General features: G+C 33.2%; 2 protein-coding genes across 5 annotated transcripts; one reads left to right on the top strand and one right to left on the bottom strand.

Moving 5' to 3' along the window:
* Positions 1–794: 794 nt before the first annotated feature.
* LOC138189989 (uncharacterized) lies at positions 795–12,827 on the top strand. 3 transcript variants are annotated; one of them, XM_069132367.1, is made up of 5 exons: positions 1,017–1,214; positions 1,794–1,848; positions 5,940–6,197; positions 10,173–10,518; positions 12,057–12,827. In XM_069132367.1, the coding sequence occupies exons 3-5, from the start codon at positions 5,964–5,966 to the stop codon at positions 12,428–12,430; spliced, it is 954 nt and encodes a 317-aa protein (XP_068988468.1). In that variant the 5' UTR covers positions 1,017–1,214; positions 1,794–1,848; positions 5,940–5,963; the 3' UTR covers positions 12,431–12,827. The 3 variants fall into 3 exon arrangements, with proteins under 3 accessions (XP_068988466.1, XP_068988468.1, XP_068988467.1); XM_069132365.1 differs by lacking the exons at positions 1,017–1,214; positions 1,794–1,848 and adding an exon at positions 795–992; XM_069132366.1 differs by lacking the exon at positions 1,794–1,848.
* Positions 12,828–13,032: 205 nt separating this feature from the next.
* On the bottom strand, positions 13,033–18,619 carry LOC138189987 (squamous cell carcinoma antigen recognized by T-cells 3). 2 transcript variants are annotated; one of them, XM_069132358.1, is made up of 7 exons: positions 18,488–18,619; positions 17,487–18,159; positions 17,211–17,392; positions 16,258–17,135; positions 15,487–16,165; positions 15,258–15,405; positions 13,033–13,464 (listed from the first exon to the last, which is right to left on the bottom strand). In XM_069132358.1, exons 2-7 carry the CDS (start codon positions 17,920–17,922, stop codon positions 13,043–13,045), a joined length of 2,745 nt encoding a protein of 914 aa, XP_068988459.1. In that variant the 5' UTR covers positions 17,923–18,159; positions 18,488–18,619; the 3' UTR covers positions 13,033–13,042. The 2 variants fall into 2 exon arrangements, with proteins under 2 accessions (XP_068988459.1, XP_068988460.1); XM_069132359.1 differs by lacking the exon at positions 13,033–13,464 and adding an exon at positions 13,832–14,083.
* Between the last annotated feature and the right edge of the window lie 25 nt (positions 18,620–18,644).

The following is an 18,644-nucleotide window of genomic DNA, read 5'->3' as shown; positions in this document are numbered from 1 at the left end:
TCGTCTGTGTCCGGAATTTCACTATTTGTATTATACTCATTTTCTATTCGAAACGAGAAACGTCGAACAGGACATTAGATGTATATCAATTTATGGGAAGTTTGAAGATACAAAAATATATAAAATATTTAAAATGTCTTTTACGATATTAGATATAAAAAACATTTCTCCATCTAAATCCTACTTTGCAAATTATATTTAGTGGAAGAATACGAATTTGCATAAATATCCGCTATAAATTATATATCTCGCCCTACGCTCTAACGCTTCCAATTCCTCGCAATTCAAACTTTTCAAAGTATATCGTACTCTTTACAATATTTAATACACAAAACATTTTTCTATTTAAATTCTGTTTCGTAAATTCTATTTACTATAAAAATGCGAATTTCCATAAATATCCGCAGTTCAACTGTAACCTGCCCTACTCTTTCCCTTCCAATGCTCCAAATTCCTCGCAATACAAATCTTTCAAAGTGTACGCTACCGTTGTAAATACAACACGTAACGTATGAAAGATTTTCCAAGCCAACTTCTATCTTGTAAATTGTATTTACAAAACTACAAACTTCCATAAAATATCCATCTAAGAATAATCCGTATATCTCGTTTTACGCTCTTCCGCTCCAAATCGCTCGCAATTCAAATTTTTCTCGTCCAACAGACTCCGTTTGGAAAGAGCTTTTCCTGCATTTTCCTTCCTCAGGCGGAAGCGATTGGAAACGCGGTGCCAGAGGCGAACGTTTCGCGTGTCGGGCCGCATCATCGAGGCGATTCATGGCGTGAATACGGGCGAGTGACTCGTTCTAATGACCTACTCCCACGTGGCTGAGGGTCCGTGGATCGCGGCGAGTAAAGTCGAGTTCAGTCGTTGCCTGACCGGGGTCTGGAGTCTGGGCCTTCTCCGTGGGCCTGATTCAACGACAACAGATGCCAAAGCCGTGTATCGTCCCGACAAACAGAGCTGCGCCTTAGTTCCTTTCGCGCACACGGTACGTGTACAACCAGACTTTTGACCCTGAATACCGGTTCGGTGTCGAGTTCCGGTTACCATAGAACTGTGCTGGTTGAAACAGTCGAGTCGCAGGCTTTTATTGTGCAGGGAGAAAGGATTGCAAGAAACATAGTGCATGGGTAGAGTGGCTTTCGGAATGTAATAATAGTCTCGTATGTAGAACATATTGAGGATCGTTTAAGGAGTATGTTGATATAGGGTAATGTATTGGTTTAGGTAATACAGTAATATAGCAGTGCAGTAATTAGCGGTAAAGTAATGTTTGCGAAACGGTGTACGAGCAGAGTATTTTATTGGTGAAGTAGCTAACTATGTTAGTTAATTATTAACAAGGTAGAATATACGGATGGTAGGTAGAGAGTTATGAAATAGGGTAATATATAAAATGTTATTGAATGGTTGAATGTTAAAAAGTCGTGTACCGGTGTGATGGCTTATTAGTAGTGTTTTAATAAAATAAACAGGATGGTGTATTAGTGCAGTAATTTAACGTTAACACAGTAACTTTCCATGCTATTACAGTGAACAATAAGGGAAGAACAAAGGAGGGGAAATGCTTTGTAAAGTGGCGCATTAGCAAAATCTCTCTTAGAAATATGATGAGTCCTTTATATAAAAAAGTAAATCTTAGAAGAAATAGAAACACATAATATTTACCTATATAGCCATATAATAGTAGTTAGCAGGTTAATTTCTCTTTTTTCAATATCTTCAAACATGAAAATATGGTCTTTCGACTCACTTTTATCTCTAATTTTTGTACGGTTGTTGACTTTAGATTATCATCGTAGAAGAGCAAACAGGGCGTATGTCTTGTACGAATAAGGCGACAGGTTAGTACATAAAGTACAGAAAATATATAATATTTGCAAAATGTTATAACGTTATTCCACAGCAATATATCACTCTCATGAGAATTATATCCGCACGAAATTTCTAAATTACATTAAATCGTAAATTCTAATGAATATCGTGTATTTTTGTCTTCGTTCTCGGAGCACAGTCGAGTAAAAAAAAAAAAAAGAAAGAAACGATTTTAACTCTCGTTGTACCTCGTCGTTGACCTACATACCAGCTAACGTGATACTCGAAACTCACTATTAAATATTACGCATTGTTACCTGGTGCACTAGAATTGATTTACTGTATCGATTCACGTTCTCGAGACCATTCGACGTTTCTCTTTATGAAAACCAGGGATCTTCTACTTTCTTCTCTGTTCGCTAAATATCTTTTTTTCAACCTTTGCTCGTCAGTTTCTTGGACCATTAATTAAAACAGGTAAAAGAGCAAACTTCCATCAGACGCCATCGACACTGGAGTCTTCGCCTAATAAATTTACCTTACCTTGCCCTACTCCTTTTTCCACCGTGTCTTCTAATTACCAGCAAACATTTCCCACGTATAACGTTCTTAAAACAGATTTCGCTTGGCTTGGCAAACGATATCCCGAATTTTTCTTTTTAATTAATGCCAACACAGAAAGCCGAATTTCTGGCACAGGTAGCGAGAACTCGAGCTGCTTTACATTATCGATCCTTATCCTCCGTCCCTCTCCACCTACGTCTGCACGGATGGAGACTTCAGTTTGCTTGTTTTCCCTTGAACCTAGTTCGCGCTACTAAATTTCCATTTTCCTCGCAGGCGGTGAATTTTCGCCTCGCGAACTACCGATTCGTACGTAGGTCGCGTTCGTTCATCCTGGCCTGTGACCACGATTTCGAATTTTCTCACTTCGAGAAGAGATATCATATTGTGCGGTTCAGATCTTTCATTAAACTTAATGTATTCCGAATCTATGCTTCTCTGGGAGAGTCGGGTCGTCGCTTCTTCCCCGCGTCTATCGCTTCAGACTTTAGATTACTATTTCGATCCGTGTTTCGTAGATCGATCGTGTGTCTCCCTTTCTCGTGCGTTCAGGCTACCTACTTTTTAAATATTCCACATGTATTTAATTGGATCGTGTCATAGTATATTTATTATTATTAATTTAAGTAGAATTCTTATGAGAGAAATTTTTTGTTGCATCAATATATAGGTTTCTAATAACACTTTTCTTTAGAAAACGAAACTTTTGGCTGTAAAAAGCTTCGTCGTAGACGCGTTTCAAAGTTGCTAATCGATCATGATATAAGAATTATCGAGATGCAGAGGGTTAAAATATTTTAGTGATTAAGAGGATTTTTGTTTGACCAAGTGTGATATTGTACCTTAAAATATCTAAATAATTATCATATTATATATTAGAACAGTAATTAATTACGGAAATGAGTATAATTTTATCTTCATTCTACTGCATACAGTTTGTATGATCTTTTTTATATCTTTTTAGAAATAATATTATATATATGAATTTGTTCTTTTTCTTTCTTTGAGCAAAGAACGCTTTATATATAAATACTTTATATGTGAATAGTTGTTTGAATAACATTCTCTTAAAAGTATCGATTTTCTGAAATCTGCTTCATTAGATCTTTTTATCCGCATACACCACAATTGTAATAAACATTTTTTATAGTTGAACGTAGAATAAAGAACAATTCACAAGGGCAATCGAGAACCCGTAACGTAACCCGTAAAGTTTCCATCTTAGAAACTTTATGCAGGAAGAAAATTAGATATTTAAAATTCACATCTGATAAATTATCAAAGTTCACTTCCACGTCGAAAGTTTTGCACTTTCAACTTGTCTGTCGACGTTCGCTTCATGTCTATCGCACGATACGAGACATTATGTGCCGATAACTCAAGTAACGCGAACAAAGGATAAAACTTGCTATAAAATTAATATTTCCAATAACAAATTTGTAGCAAACCTAATTAGAGAAGCATTCAAGGATAACAATAAATCAAGGATTCCTTGGAACAGTGGTATACATACGTATTTTTCCAAATATGAAATTGAGAAAAAAATAAAGAAACTAAAATAAGAATATATAATATTCTATATTAAATCATAAATCATATTCATTTACAGAATTTTATCATGAATTTTCAATCTTCTATAGCAAATAATATAATATGTCTTCTTAAACGTCGAATAATATAACATATTTATAATATATTATAATATCGATAATATAATAACGCTTTAACACGTTTAGAAGCATACAGAGTTTTAATAGAAGCCCCTCTTTTCAAAAAGAAATATCAAAAGCAAAGATTCTGCCACCTATAACGCTTATACAGCTATCAACGCTTCAAAATATAAATAAAAATCGATTCGAACAATAATAGCTCCGTTCAATTCCGTTCGTAAACGCTACTTTAAGCTCAGTCTTTAACCAAGCAATCATCATTACAATTTACAACCGTTTTGTTTGTTTTTCACTCTCCACATAAGTATTTGATCGTAACTTACTCCGCTTTTAATTCAATCGTATCTCAGCATATCGTTACAACCTCTGTCAATTAATTCCAAATGACTAATTTTCGATAAAAATGTTATAAATCAGCGAAATGTTATAAATATCGGCTAAAAGATTTATAAATTATCTTTTGTCTAATATTTTTGTACGACGGCAAGAAGAAAAAGAAGACGCGTATTCGGCGGTTCTCGAGTTTCGTCGTCTCTAGGCTATCCACAAAGGTTTCGCGATATTAACTTTTGTCATGGTGATATCTTTACACACGACATCCACGTTGCTTCTGATAACGCGTTTACAGTACTTTACACCGATGGCGGGCGTTGCGGCAACCGGTTTGCCAGTTTCTCCTTTGTGACTGTAGCTCGGTGCCTTCCAGCTTACTCGATACATTCCAGCGAAATGTAGTCGAGTTCAGCTTCAAAGCTTTGTTAAAATCTCGTTTTCCAGCAACTTTGTATCCTTACCTCTCGCGTCCCATATTGCTGCATGTTGTTTTAGGAATATTGTTCCCTCGTTATTCGTTGAAACGTATTTACGGCGAGGATATTATAGTCGTTGAACGTGAGGCAACTGTGCACGTAAAATTATCGCAACGTCACGCATCGTCGAAAGTGAAGCTGAACAGAGAAATTATGGTTGTAGAAACATTTGACGGGGATGAATTTAAATATCGTCTATTTTACAAATATTTGTTTTGCACGGATCATTCGTGGAATGAAATTTCATTTATTGCTCGTGTTTAAATATCCGTGTCAGGCAAAATGCTCGTCTCGGAGAAATTGTGTTTCTGCTTTCGTTAGAACGCGTTTGGATCGTCTAATGGATGAATGGTAGAGAAATAAAATAAACGGGATAAAGCAAATGTTGTTTCGTTCGAATTTCGAGAGGATAGAAACAGACTTTTTCCAAAGCGTTTTAAAGAGAATTTAGAAGGTTCAAATGTTCGTTAACTGTTTTTATACATGTCACGTAATTGTAGATATCGAATATGAATTTTCTGAAGTGGTAACACTGATCTTTGGAATTGTTGTTCAAAATTTGAGCAATTTAGAAATTTAATTTGCATTCACTTTTTTAATGAAAATCGGGATCGGTGAAAAGTCTTTAAACATTGTCTTAAATACTCTTAAACTTTTCAGGCTATTCAAACGATATACTTGAAGCTACTTGTTTTATACACATAAATGGAAAATTACTTTTTACCGTAGCTACTTGTAGATGTTAATTACGAAGGTTCTAAAGTACGTACGCCAGCTTTTCATTTCTTCTACTTCAAACTGAATAGTTAATTAACCTGAAAGAACGTGATTTTTTTAAAACATTACCAGAGATCTGCAATTTCAGCTATTGTTTATTTAAAAAGGGCTTCTCACTAAAAGCGAATATTCATAAGATAATTCAAAGTAAATGATGTCTTATATGATTACAAAGTTATTCGATCGTTCGAATAGCGTGTGTTACGATTAATTCGAATAATCAAGTTTCCGCAGTATTTACGATAATTTAGCAGATAATAACGCAACGAAATTTACATGTGTGTATATTGAAAATTTCAGGGACCAAATTTTGTCACTGCAACGATGCGTCTCCAGACTTTCAGTTTGCTATTTTTCGTGAGCGTGCTAGTCGTGCGGCAAGTTTCAGCCCATGGAAGACTGATAGAACCACCATCGAGAGCCTCGATGTGGAGGTATGGTTTCGATACCCCGCACGATTACAACGACCATGAATGCTATTGCGGAGGATTTACCAGACAGTGGCAACGAAATAAGGGAAAATGCGGAATATGCGGCGATGCTTGGGACGCGCCAACGGTAAGAGATGAATTTTTTACGGAACTGTCATAGCATGATAAGAATGCACAACAAAGTGTACACATAAGTGAAAGAAAAGGAAGGGCGCATCATGTAAGGGTAACATGTTGTCACAAAATTTCTTTCACGAATACCGAGACATATGTACGTACACGTTTAGTTTTTCTTTAAAATTCATATAATATAGTTGCAAAAGATACAATGAATATTATCGCCAACAAATGCGTGAAATTATGGTAGTTGACGAATAATTAAGTTTGGTGCTCGATAGTTACGAGTGTGTAGATCAAATATAATTGTTTTCTTCTGGCTTTAATTTCTTTTTAAAAACAAAGAATGAAAATAATTTCGCATATACAAATAAAATAAATTAAATATCTTTGTATATTTATTATATATATATATATCATCACGTAATAGTAATTACTTAGCTTTCACAAATATTTCAAATCGTTTTATTCCCCGTGAGACATAGTCTGTTTGTCGTATTCGGAAATGAAACGTAGTTGGATACCACGCGTGACAATAACAGGGAAACGGACAATTTAAAGTGAACTTTCTGGATCGATGAAAAGGTTTGCTTCTAATTTAAAATTGACGATTCTAATACACATAATCCACGTTAATATGATCGTGTATATAAAATTGTTACCAGACAAATTTAACAAGTGTACAAAATGCAACGAAGCTAAATAAATTTCGCGTAGTTATATTATATATATTTAGTTAATTATGATACATATGCAAATACATGTATGTATTACTATATAGATATATACTATGAACAAGATAGCGAGGGCCAATTACAAGACGATTCGCGGAAGATTCTCTCAACACATTTTGAGTGACGATTGTCCTGTTATACTTTTGAGCTACTCATTTTGTAATTTCAGATCAGCGTCAATTTTAAGTAGGATATCTCCATAAATAGTTTTCAAGTTTCGAACGATAATCTATTCTCGTACAAAAATAAATTTGAATAATGATGTTAAAAATAAATTTCAATAAATTTTAAACATCTCGTCGGTATGCCAAAAATGGCAAATTCCCCGTTCTCATTTTGTCCACACGATACTTCGGTTGTCGAATCGAAATTTACCCAACGGGACTTTTCCAGGAAGCCTCAACTCCTACGCGAACTGGAGCCTAACTGTATTAAATTTGAAACACTTGAAATTCTTATAAGGAAGCGTAGCGCGGAATCGGCAGGTCAAATGACCCAAATAACGACACAGAGTATCAGGCGTGTAACGGCGTTGAAAACTGCTGGAAAAAATGCTCGCTCATAGGATCGAACAACTTTTATCGTTATTGCGCGCCATCGATCAATTTCACGCACTGTGCTCTCCATCTCTGCTTAAAATTTGTTTGGCACGTTAAATTGATTCGATGTAATAACGTTAGGAGACGGAAGAGAAGAGAATTTATTAGAAAATTAATAATTTTACGTTTCCACTTAAAATTTAGTATTCTTCTCATATTGAAATTTTAATTCGATGTAATAACGGCGTGGAAAATGAAATAACAGAGGATTTGTTAGAGAAGAAATAATTTCGTTTTCTCGCTTAAATTTTCGTCTTCCTATCGTCTTAAAACTTCAACCCAACTTTAAATTTGATTCTAGTTTTGATTACGATTTCCTTCATTTGCGATTTTCGTCTAAAATCTTGTTTCGCGAACAGATAATTATATTCAGGGTAAGTAAATTTATTACATCCGAACGGTTAACGTTGTCTATTTTTTAGTCGAAAACCTGGTTTTAGTTTACCTAAACCTCACGATGAAAAATTCCGCTAAATATATACAAGTGTTAATCACGTAACTGGGACAAGCTATGCCTCTATTTTGCTTGCAAACATAAAAAAGAAGGGTAGCAGCGGAAAAAGTTGAATTGTTTAAAGAGCTTTCCTTTCCTCGTGAATTCGTTTTTTCCCCGAGCGCAACCGCGCGCTATCAATTCATTACTATCCGACTTTATTAATCAGCATATCTTTACACTCATGCGTTGTATGCATTTGCAATAAGTTGGCTTAACAGTAATGTAATTACAGTCAAATATTTACTTATTATTAGATGAAAACGTTCAGCGTATCTTTTGCTCGACGTATCGCATACTCGACACGGAAACATTGAATGGAAAAGTAAACCTCTTTAACATCAAATAAGAAAATAGCATTAAATCGGAAAAATGGAAGAAAGAAAGTTACTTACTGTTAAAATACGTAAACGTTGCCTGTATCTCTCGATTATCGTATTGTTCGCTTAACACAGAAAGATAAAAGAGAAAAGTGAACCATTGTAACATTGAACAAAAAATAGCATTAAATCGTAAAAAAGAAGAAAGGCAGATGCATCGGACAAGACGATTCCATTGTGAGGTTTCGTGTAATTATCACCTGGCAACATTCTTGCGACATAGAATAAATTACTATTTGCGGTTTTCCGGTCTGTCGGGTGGACATACGCCCGCTGCAACAATACCACGAGTTTCAACACTAGTCCCGAAAATATATACCTTACAGAACTACAAGCTTACATTTTCTTGTTTAATTGTCAAATGCGAAGATAAAAGGGAAAAAAGTATTATCCGACGAGAATTGGAGGAAATAAAGTGGTATAGAATGTGTACGTTTTAATTATTTATATAAATATCGGGATTATTTTAATTAAACGACACGACAAATACTTTGAATTTTGGTTATTTTTGATAATTTATATGCATGAATTGTACAAAAACGATTTTACTCGCATTCGAATTTTTTACATTCAACGCGTGCAATTGCTTTACTTTACATTCTGCGGTTTATTCGTTTAAACTTGGTTTATTTTGTTTTCCGCAATTTAAACAGTTTTTTTTTTAGTTAACTATACAGGAGTTCCGTAGCTTGAACAAATCTGACGATGCAACGAATAAAATGTGAAAGTTAAACAAGAAACGATTTTCATCGATTCGATTGAACGAATTCTAATTATAACGATGGAAATTACCTAAATCAAGTAGTTAAACGTAATAGTTAATATATTGGCACATATGTATATATAGGCTTTTTATAGTTAATTGCAACCGCAAATTTCTATATTTTCGATAAATGAATAGAATATATTATAATACTTTAATCTTACAAAATAAAATTAAGAAATTATATAATACGGTAAAAACGTTTGCAAACGATAGTATTATTGTCAATATAATAGTATAATACCGCTTTAAATCTTTCAAAGATGTTCATTCGAATCTCCTATGAATTCAACATTGACTAAAAGATATTCCTTCGACTGTTGTAATCGATTATATCAACACACTTAAATCTCGTAGAAACCTTTTACGACTTACTCTTCCCCAACTTTACATCTCGTTAACTGGATAACAGAACGTAATTATTAGGAATTTTACGATCGTATTTTCGTAACTACTTCCACCAAACTGTGATGTATGTCATAACTTTCCAGAGTTAGGCTTCGTAACGTGTTACGTGCATCATTCATTTTTCACGTATAATATAAAGTTTCTTCCAGAAGATTTATAATCTTCAATGTGAAGTTCAAACTTATATCAAGATCCAAAAGTAACTCGGGCAACTATAATCCTACATTTCCTAAAAGTAGTGAGTTTTCTTTAGGGATCAAGTGTCTACGTACATGTACATGCTCTACTTATATTAAACATAATTATAATATTTGATATAATTATTTAATGTTATAATTATATAAATATATAAATATAATATTATATGATAAATGCAAATTAAATATTATAATTGTACTACAATTATTATGTCAATATTAAACATTAAACATTATATAAATTGATAATCGACAATTAATTACAACCAAAGGTAATCAAAATTCCTTTGTACACGTAGAGCGCGTATCTTCTCTAACAAAGACCAAAGCAATTCGCAACGAATCATTACGTTTCACAGAAAACTTTCTGGAAGTTGTCCTGAAAAAGAAAAGAAAACTGTATCGTTACAGCCTCGTCTGCACGAGACCGGCGGCAAATTCGGGAATGGAGTGATAGTAAGGAAATATCGAACAGGTTCGGTGATACCGGTTCGCGTGGAACTTACGGCCAACCATCACGGTTACTTCGAGTTTCGCACGTGCTCGATGACCTACAAGGGCAAGGAAGTTGATCAGGAATGTCTGGACCAACACCTGCTACGCTCGAAGAACGAATCGATCAGATATTATCCCGGGCCTGGAAACAAAATTTTCGAGGCTTTCTACAAACTACCAGACGACCTGACTTGCGCCCAATGCGTCTTTCAATGGAGATACGTGGCTGGAAATAATTGGGGCGACTGTGGAAACGGAACAGGTATTGTACGACGTTTTCAGCGTTTTACTCGTCGACAATATTGTATTCACGATGCTTCTCGCGCACTCGAAATTCGAATGCGAGCAGATAGCTGTCGCACTATCTTTGAATAACCGTACTTGGGCACGAGTTTTTCACTGGAACGAATCTCTGTCCCACGTAATTCCGGGACGAACATTAACCCGCGTTTTGTTCGAGCCACCGGGCAGGATGCATATTCGAGAGACGCCGTTTGCGACAAAAGTTTCGACCTCACGTAGGTATCGAAGAGATTGTTGTTGAAACGGTGCATAGAGATTGGATTTTAGGGTTATTGAGAAAAGTTTGTTGAATGAAGCGTTTGTTCGAAGGGGCGAAAACGATTAAGTCGTTAATTATACGAAGAATAAAGTAGGATAAATTGAATTACCTTTTCATATTTTAAAGAAATCAAATAGAAATGCTACGACTATATATAAGACGTAATTTAATAGAACAAATTTACACGTAAAATTAATCGATATTTTTAGTCATCAATAAATAGCGCGAGGAAAGATTTCTAAAATATTTTCTTTTTCTAGAAAACGTAAAAGGTTGGAGTTATTTTAAATGGAATTATACATGCTTTAATTGATAAATAAGTTATATCAAGCTGTTTATATGAAAACTCATTAGTTTAGGAAATATTTTAATGTGAATATTGATTGTTACTAGTCGTACTACCAAACTGCTAATACTAATAAATACTCTTATTTGTTATCGGTAATTGTTATGATAATTCGCATATAAAGAACTTTAATGGAGTTTGAAAAATCTATTATTGATATGAAAAGATATATATTTTGTAAGTTAACATTTCTGAGAATTTATATAAATGAGAGATTTTGTATTTCTTTTCAAGAATAACTACAAGCAATTTCTTAGTTCATATTGAAGCTAAATATTTTGTCATGCTAATTCTTATTACACAAGTAAATAATATTAGTATTCTATCGAAGTACAAATGGAAAGTTTCAACTATTAATAGGTACATGTACGTACTAAATTACTAAATATTACATAATATTCACATTAAATGGTTGCTTCAGAACAATTAATATTCTCGATGAAGTTCATCTTTAAGCAACCATTTTATTATCTTCAAATCTCGTATACAAACATTATTTCAACTTTATTTCAAATATTAATATATATATATATATATATATATAATAATATATTTTGATATATTAATAACGTATTTAGGATTCCTAAATACGTTAGTTTACATCCACAATAATTACGATGTAATTTAACAATTGTACTTTCAACATTATTTGCGATTAAATCTCAATGTATCGAAAACAGATCAGAAAAATCAAATAGACCTTGAAACCCTATACAATATACCATTATACATCGTGAATTACGAGGATAAGATTTGCAAAATAATTTTGGTACAGAATAAATATATAAAAATGACAAATACAGGAATTATAAAGGAAAAGTTGCACATAATTCCATTAAAAAATACATAAAATATTAAACTATGAAAGTATACTAACACTATGTCCGCACAGGAGCCGTGGGTTGTGGTCCTCAAGAGGAATTTCGTGCTTGTGCTGATATTAGCATCGGGGATGACGTGGAGCCTCTTTCACCTCGACCACCAGCAGAACCACCGACGAAATCGATCCCAGAAGAAAAATCGCCAACAGACACAACATTGGTGCCAGAACCAAGTGGGCCATATTGGTTATTCAGTATCATTATCGCTGGTACGTGCCTGCTGGTTGTGTTGGCGGCTATGGCATTGCTTTACTCGTATTATTATCACTCTGGCCGAGCCAAAAAGTGGCTTATGACGAGGCGGTTGCTGACACCTGAAAGTCCACCTGTCGCTCCACCGAGACATAAAAAACACAACACGTTCAATGCACCATTGCAGTTGTAGAAGAATATTTGTATTTCAATGTAGGGTGACCAAAAAATAATTTTGTATACGTTGTCTTTTGAAAACATTTTACAATGTCTTTTAATATAATTTTATACGATATATATATACAAGATACACAGAAGAAGGATTCTTGTTTAATATTGAGAAAAATGGTCACCCTGATTTATTGCTACTTGCGACACAACTTTCCTTCTTATTCGATTTTTCACTTGTAATAATTCGGACGATTTTTCTGTCGTACGTATCTGTACGGTAAATGTATATTTGACACTGTGATGTATGCATGATGAGGAAGTTCTCGTTTGCGTTTAGAGTAATACGCGCTCACTTGCACACGCATTTTCATTCTGTATATATAAACTTTCTTACATTAAACATATTTATTTTCTAAGAATTTGTAGTTCTTCCTTTCATTTACATCTTCTTTTTCAAAATAATGTCTTAAATAATACATTAAAAAAAGAACAATTCACAAGGGATCTTTTTCCACTAGATCGTAGTTTAAATAATGTGTAATTTTAATATTCTTGTGATGTATACACATTCTTTAAAGCATAGGGAGTTCTTGAAACAGACAAGGATTGAGGAAATGAGTGACGTTGTAGTAAATTATTTTTTATTCAATAACATATTCCTAAAATCTTGATTGCTCATTTTTGGGACGGCACCATTTCCAGTTGCAATTGCACTGCCCTTAGTAGCAGCAGTTTTTACAGTGCGAGGTACCATAGATAATAATGTTTTGGGCGTACCAAATGTAGTTCTGCTTACTGTAGAACCACCTAGAGACTTAATGGGATCCTTTTTGCGTTCAGGCGGTTGGCTTATGGCTACACTAATTATTTTGTCACCGATCTTCATTCCATCAATGGCCAGAAGTGCCTTCCCAGCACTGTTTTCGTCCATAAATTCAACGTAAGCCAGTCCTTTAGAATGGCCATTACGGTAAGTGACTATACGGACTTCCTTCAATGACCCGTGAACCTTGAAAATTTCTTCAAGATCTTCTTTTGTCGTTGATACCGGGAGTCCTAATCATATTATAAAAATAAATACACTTTTCTAAAATTACAATTTTAAACATTAACTTAAACCCTCAGTTGATATCGTGATATATTGATAACTGCTATTATAAGTTCAATTAAGACCGGTTATTTTGTAGGGGGAGTGAATAGCATTTCTAACATAATTGTTATGATCAATCATGTAGGATACATGAGATATATAGCGGATTTTTTACAAAAATTTCATTATTACGTAATTACGAAAAGAACGATAAAATAAGATAAAAAGTAAAGGATATGTTTTTCTTAATTACATTATTACATTATTACTAAATAATGTGGTGTACATGACTGAAAATAATATTTAAAAAGAAACACAAACAAGTATAAACTAAAATTTTATTAATAAATCTGATCACTTTGGTATTGATGGAATATTATCTTTTTTGGAATACTAGCATATAGTACGATAACTTTTATAGACTTTCGATGCAAGTGAAACAATAAATCGGTCGCAACGAATGTTGTTTACAGATTGTTTTTTTGCATTTCATGCAACATGTAGAATGTTTTCTGTCAAGCTTGCTTGGACATTCTTTGCAGCGTCGCCTTTTCGCTGGGTGAGCCTCCTCATGTATTGGATCATCTGTAATTTTTAGTAATTCTCTAATTTTTTGAGGAATCTCTCATAGTATTAAAATATTATAATGTTACTTTATTTGATTCTTGACCAGATTAAAAATGTTGTTTTTTGTATAAGTTGTCTTCTTCTCATATTCAAATTTGTATCAGCATAATAATATAATGTGATTATAGCAGTATGAAAGATATAAAAAATTTCAAATGAATATCGTTTAATTCTACGATTGCACGAATACGTAGTATATTTTTTATTGCATTTTATTTTATTGCAATTTTTATAAGCAATTGATTTTTGCTTCATAAGATTATGGACGAAAAAACGAAACTAAGAAAACTATTTTCTTATTTCTTCTGATAAAGTAAACCTAATCCAAACTGTTCTAGATTTGCAATCTTGCCAGTATATAAAAAGAGTTGACGAAATATGTTCCAGAATTTCATAGGCGTAAAATTTTTTAGTCTGTATCGCTGAATGAAATCCAATCATCATTTTATCTACAATTGCATAACTATAAGGAGAATAGTCTTTCTTACAATTTTATATGAATATTGCAGCCTCTCTGTGTATATCTCATAATGATGTGAAAGATATAGTTAGGTTTTTAATTTGGCAGCTTCCTTTGCTGCAAACCTTCCTTTAATATGTATCTTCAGTTAGGTTCTAGAACTTATAGGAGAACTTATGGGAGACATCTTAGTACGCCATTTTAGGCGGTTACAATCATAAAAATATCTTTTATCTTCTTCCTTAATAGGGATTTCTTCATTGTCAGCTTCAATTTCTGTTTTAGTATCATAATCGGGATGTTCTCTTTTTACTTAAATATTATCGAAAGTCTCATCACTTTTATTCAGTCAATATCTCAACGTTATTTATATTTAATAAATTGTTTTCGATCTCCACGAATTTCGTAGATGTTAAATTTTTAAACATTTTAAACATTATTTATTCTTCAAGAAATAACACAATTGTTATGTTGAATCCAAATGTGATTAACTGTTAACAACTAGGATTCAAAACGTGACTAATATCTCAACACAAGTATAAAAACGTTTACTACATCCATACAATTTTTAAAAAGTCGAGCTAATAACTAGCAATCAAGAAATAAATGATTGAGATAGTTGTGGCTCGTCTATATTCCAAGAATATCAACTGAGGGTTAGATATTACCTACCTTTAACGAAAAGCTTATTTTTTTCTAGAGAACAACTATATTTAAAAACAGATTCTCGTGTTGTTTTGTTTGGGTCGCATCTTGAAACAAACATTGGCCGTCCTCTTATAGGAACTCTATCTAACTCCAAAGCTTTATCAACTGCTTCCTATAAAAGTAATATTCTTAATTAAACATTCTGTATATATACATATGTAATTTTATTATTAACAAAAAATATAATTTGCACCTTGGAATTGAGTTGCACATAGCAATATCCTTTACTACGTCCATTATAGCTTCTGATCATCTTAACCATTGTAATCGGTCCAGCCGGTTTTAAAGCATTTCTGACTTCTTCTTCACTTGCGCTATAATCTAAATTACTTATGAAAACTGAGATTTTATCGTCCACTTCATGTACGTAATCTATTTCCATTTGTTCACTTTCTGGTGCTTTAAAACCAGGTGGTGGAGGAATGTTTGGTTCCTTCAGTAGTTTCTTCATTAGTTTCGCTTTGGTTACTTCAGCAATTTCTTCTTCTTCAATATCAACGTCGTCTTTCTTTTCGAAATTCAGATGACTTTCTTTTATTTTCGGTTTTAAGTGTGTTTCAACTTTCATAATTTTTATTGGATAAGCTCCTAAATTCTTCCATTTACCAGTATCTTTTTGTTTTCTTTTATACGCTTTCTTGTTTTGTGATGGCGATAATTCAAGATTAGAAATTTGTTGTGTTTTCTGTCTTTCCTCAGCAACTTTATCTAATTTTTCTTTTGTTCGTATTTCACATAGTTCCATTTGTTCTAGTGTACCTTCGTCTCGTTCAAAATCTATCCAAGAATTTGCTATACTTTCTGGCCAATCTTTTACCAATGACAAGGCTTTTTGAAATAATTTTCTTAAATGTTTTGTATCTCCGTAACATCTACATAAAAAAAAAATTTATTATCAAATCCAAAGTAGAATGTAACATATCATAAACTGTTAGACTCATTAAAAATAAATGCAAGAAATTACCTTTCTAATGAAATATACTCTAACCAGTAAGATGCTGTTGTAGAATGTCCTTGTGATAAAATGTCGGCCCATAATGACCTAGCCTTTTCCATGTTATTAGCATGTATGGCTTCAGTTCTTGCCCAATATTGTAATATAATACAATTGGGATCTCCGTCTAAACCAAATGATTTAGCCAAATGTTCACAAGCTCTATTAAAAGTATTACGTAATATTTCTAACTGCTTTTTTTCATCAGAAGAGCATCGATCGAGTCTTCGTCGCAAATATTCCAAATATGTCATCCACAAATTTCGATACTCTTCTGCAGTAGAAAATCCAGTTGTTAAAGCATTTTCTAACAATGTTTGAACTTCTAATACTGATTTGTCCCATTTTTCATATGATTTTATCCATTTTTGCCATATCTTTGCACACCATGGAATGTTTCTTGTAGCTCTTTGGTACACTTGATCCAAGACAGATTCAATTTTGATATTTTCTTCTAGATACTTGAGATAATCAAGCCAAATTGACATCTCTAAACTGAGATCAGTAATTGCTCTTTCATACAAAACAGTTATTCGTCCAGGATCTCCATTTTGCTGCTCATATGACAAATACATTTTATACGAATCTAGAAGTTCTTCTTCAGTTTGGGCGGAAACAATTCTCTCCTCATATGGTAAACGCAGATTAAGCTTTGATAGCGCCCTCTCATATCCTCCACTAACAATCTTATCATCAATAACAGCTTCTGCACCATCCCCATAGCGCCATGATTCATATTCTTCATACGTTTTTTCCATATCTAAAAGAGGACAAGCTAATTGTCTTTTGAATAGGTTACCAATACGTTCCAATTGTTCTTTTCTTTCGGTTTGATTTGAAGGATCAATCTAAATATTTAAAACATAAATGTAAAACATGTCCCAAAAGAATTTTAAGAATTGTTTTTATTATTCTATACTTACCAATGCATATAACACAGCTTCAAACTCACGAAACGCTTCCCATATTATTGCACCTTTAATAGTATGTAGCCCAACATCTGTTAATGCTCGTTCAAATAACTGCCGAACATTCTTTGCTGCATCTTTTTCAGTACCCATATTACCAATACTAAATTGCAAATATTCTAACCATACCTCCACACCTATAGTAAACAATTTAATGTATAACGTACTTTAATGTACAATCAATTTGTAAAATATACGTAATAAATTTATTACATTGAAAGCAAAACTTACAGAGATAATCTTTGACTGCTCTCTCACATAGTTTGACTACTTCAGCTTTTTGCTCTGGTGTGGTAGCTAATTTAATTTCATCGCGCATCCAAGACAGCCAAAGCTCAGAACTCAATGGATATTTGGTGCTCATATTTTTTCTAGCAGTACGTAATCGTTCTAATTCGCCCATTTTTTGCAATTTGTTGATAAGAGCTACATGACTCGTGTAATCATACGGATTCTGAGCGAGAGAAGTTTCCAAAGCTTTAACCTCTGCTTCGTCGGCATCCTCTTCATCGTCCTCTTCAGACTTCTGATCATCATCAACCTCATTGTCCATGTCTTCTTCGGGTTCATCTTTAATCTCTATTGATTCGTTCTTTTCGTTGTCCACTGATTCCTCAGGTGAACTCTTATCATTATTTTCTTCGTTCCCTATATCCATCTCTTCCATTTTAATTCACAATAAATTTTGTAGAGAATTGTAAATTTTTACTTTGTATCAACAAAAATACGTGGTAGAAAAACCGAAAACGAATAATGCTCACTGCCCAATGCACGTTAACAGCTTGTACACGTTGATAGAAGGTTATGTTTTGATGTTTTTATGCGAATCTTCATGTCTGACAGCTGTCTTCACTGCGCATGTATGTTAAGAGCGGTACTCGATTCGAATTTAAAGTCCATTAAACTATAACATATTGCAAAATAAAGGATTACATGATAAAAATCGAATATTCCATTAACTAAATTTTCTAAAGGAAATTACTATGCCATTAGCAAATTTATATATTAAAAAGATTTCAAATTGGTATCATGGTTTTCTAAAGGAAATTACTATGCCGTTAGCAAATCTATATATTAAAAAGATTTCAAATTGGTATCATAAAAAATAACTAAATTATTATAGGAAAACTAATTTTCTTGTCTAATATTCTTATATGTATTATATTATATCATATTATTAAGTCAGTATCAATGATAAATTTACATGAAATATTTTTAATTTATCAACATACCATTATTTCCTAATTCGGCTATATAACCGTTTATGACCTATCAGTTGTAAGCAATTCGTCTATATACAGAAATCCAAACACAAAGTGACATTGAAGCATCGGAATATCATGTTACCTCTCCTATTTTGGTTAATAGAGATCTATTTGTAAAAATCGA

Source organism: Bombus flavifrons, chromosome 2, assembly GCF_040668555.2.
Source record: "Bombus flavifrons isolate JBK064 chromosome 2, iyBomFlav1_principal, whole genome shotgun sequence".
Taxonomy (NCBI): domain Eukaryota; kingdom Metazoa; phylum Arthropoda; class Insecta; order Hymenoptera; family Apidae; genus Bombus; species Bombus flavifrons.
Note: the sequence above shows the minus strand (reverse complement) of the source record. Positions and strands in the feature narration are given on the sequence as shown.

Bases quoted from the DNA above. Each gene is read 5' to 3' on its own strand.
- LOC138189989 (XM_069132365.1), top strand. From the start codon at position 810: ATGACCTACTCCCACGTGGCTGAGGGTCCGTGGATCGCGGCGAGTAAA. The intron at 6,198-10,172 runs GTAAGAGATGAA...GTATCGTTACAG, and splicing joins ATGCTTGGGACGCGCCAACG to CCTCGTCTGCACGAGACCGG. The intron at 10,519-12,056 runs GTATTGTACGAC...ATGTCCGCACAG, and splicing joins CGACTGTGGAAACGGAACAG to GAGCCGTGGGTTGTGGTCCT.
- LOC138189987 (XM_069132358.1), bottom strand. From the start codon at position 17,922: ATGGAAGAGATGGATATAGGGAACGAAGAAAATAATGATAAGAGTTCA. The intron at 17,136-17,210 runs GTAAGTATAGAA...TTAAATATTTAG, and splicing joins AAGCTGTGTTATATGCATTG to ATTGATCCTTCAAATCAAAC. The intron at 16,166-16,257 runs GTAATTTCTTGC...TTTTTTATGTAG, and splicing joins GAGTATATTTCATTAGAAAG to ATGTTACGGAGATACAAAAC.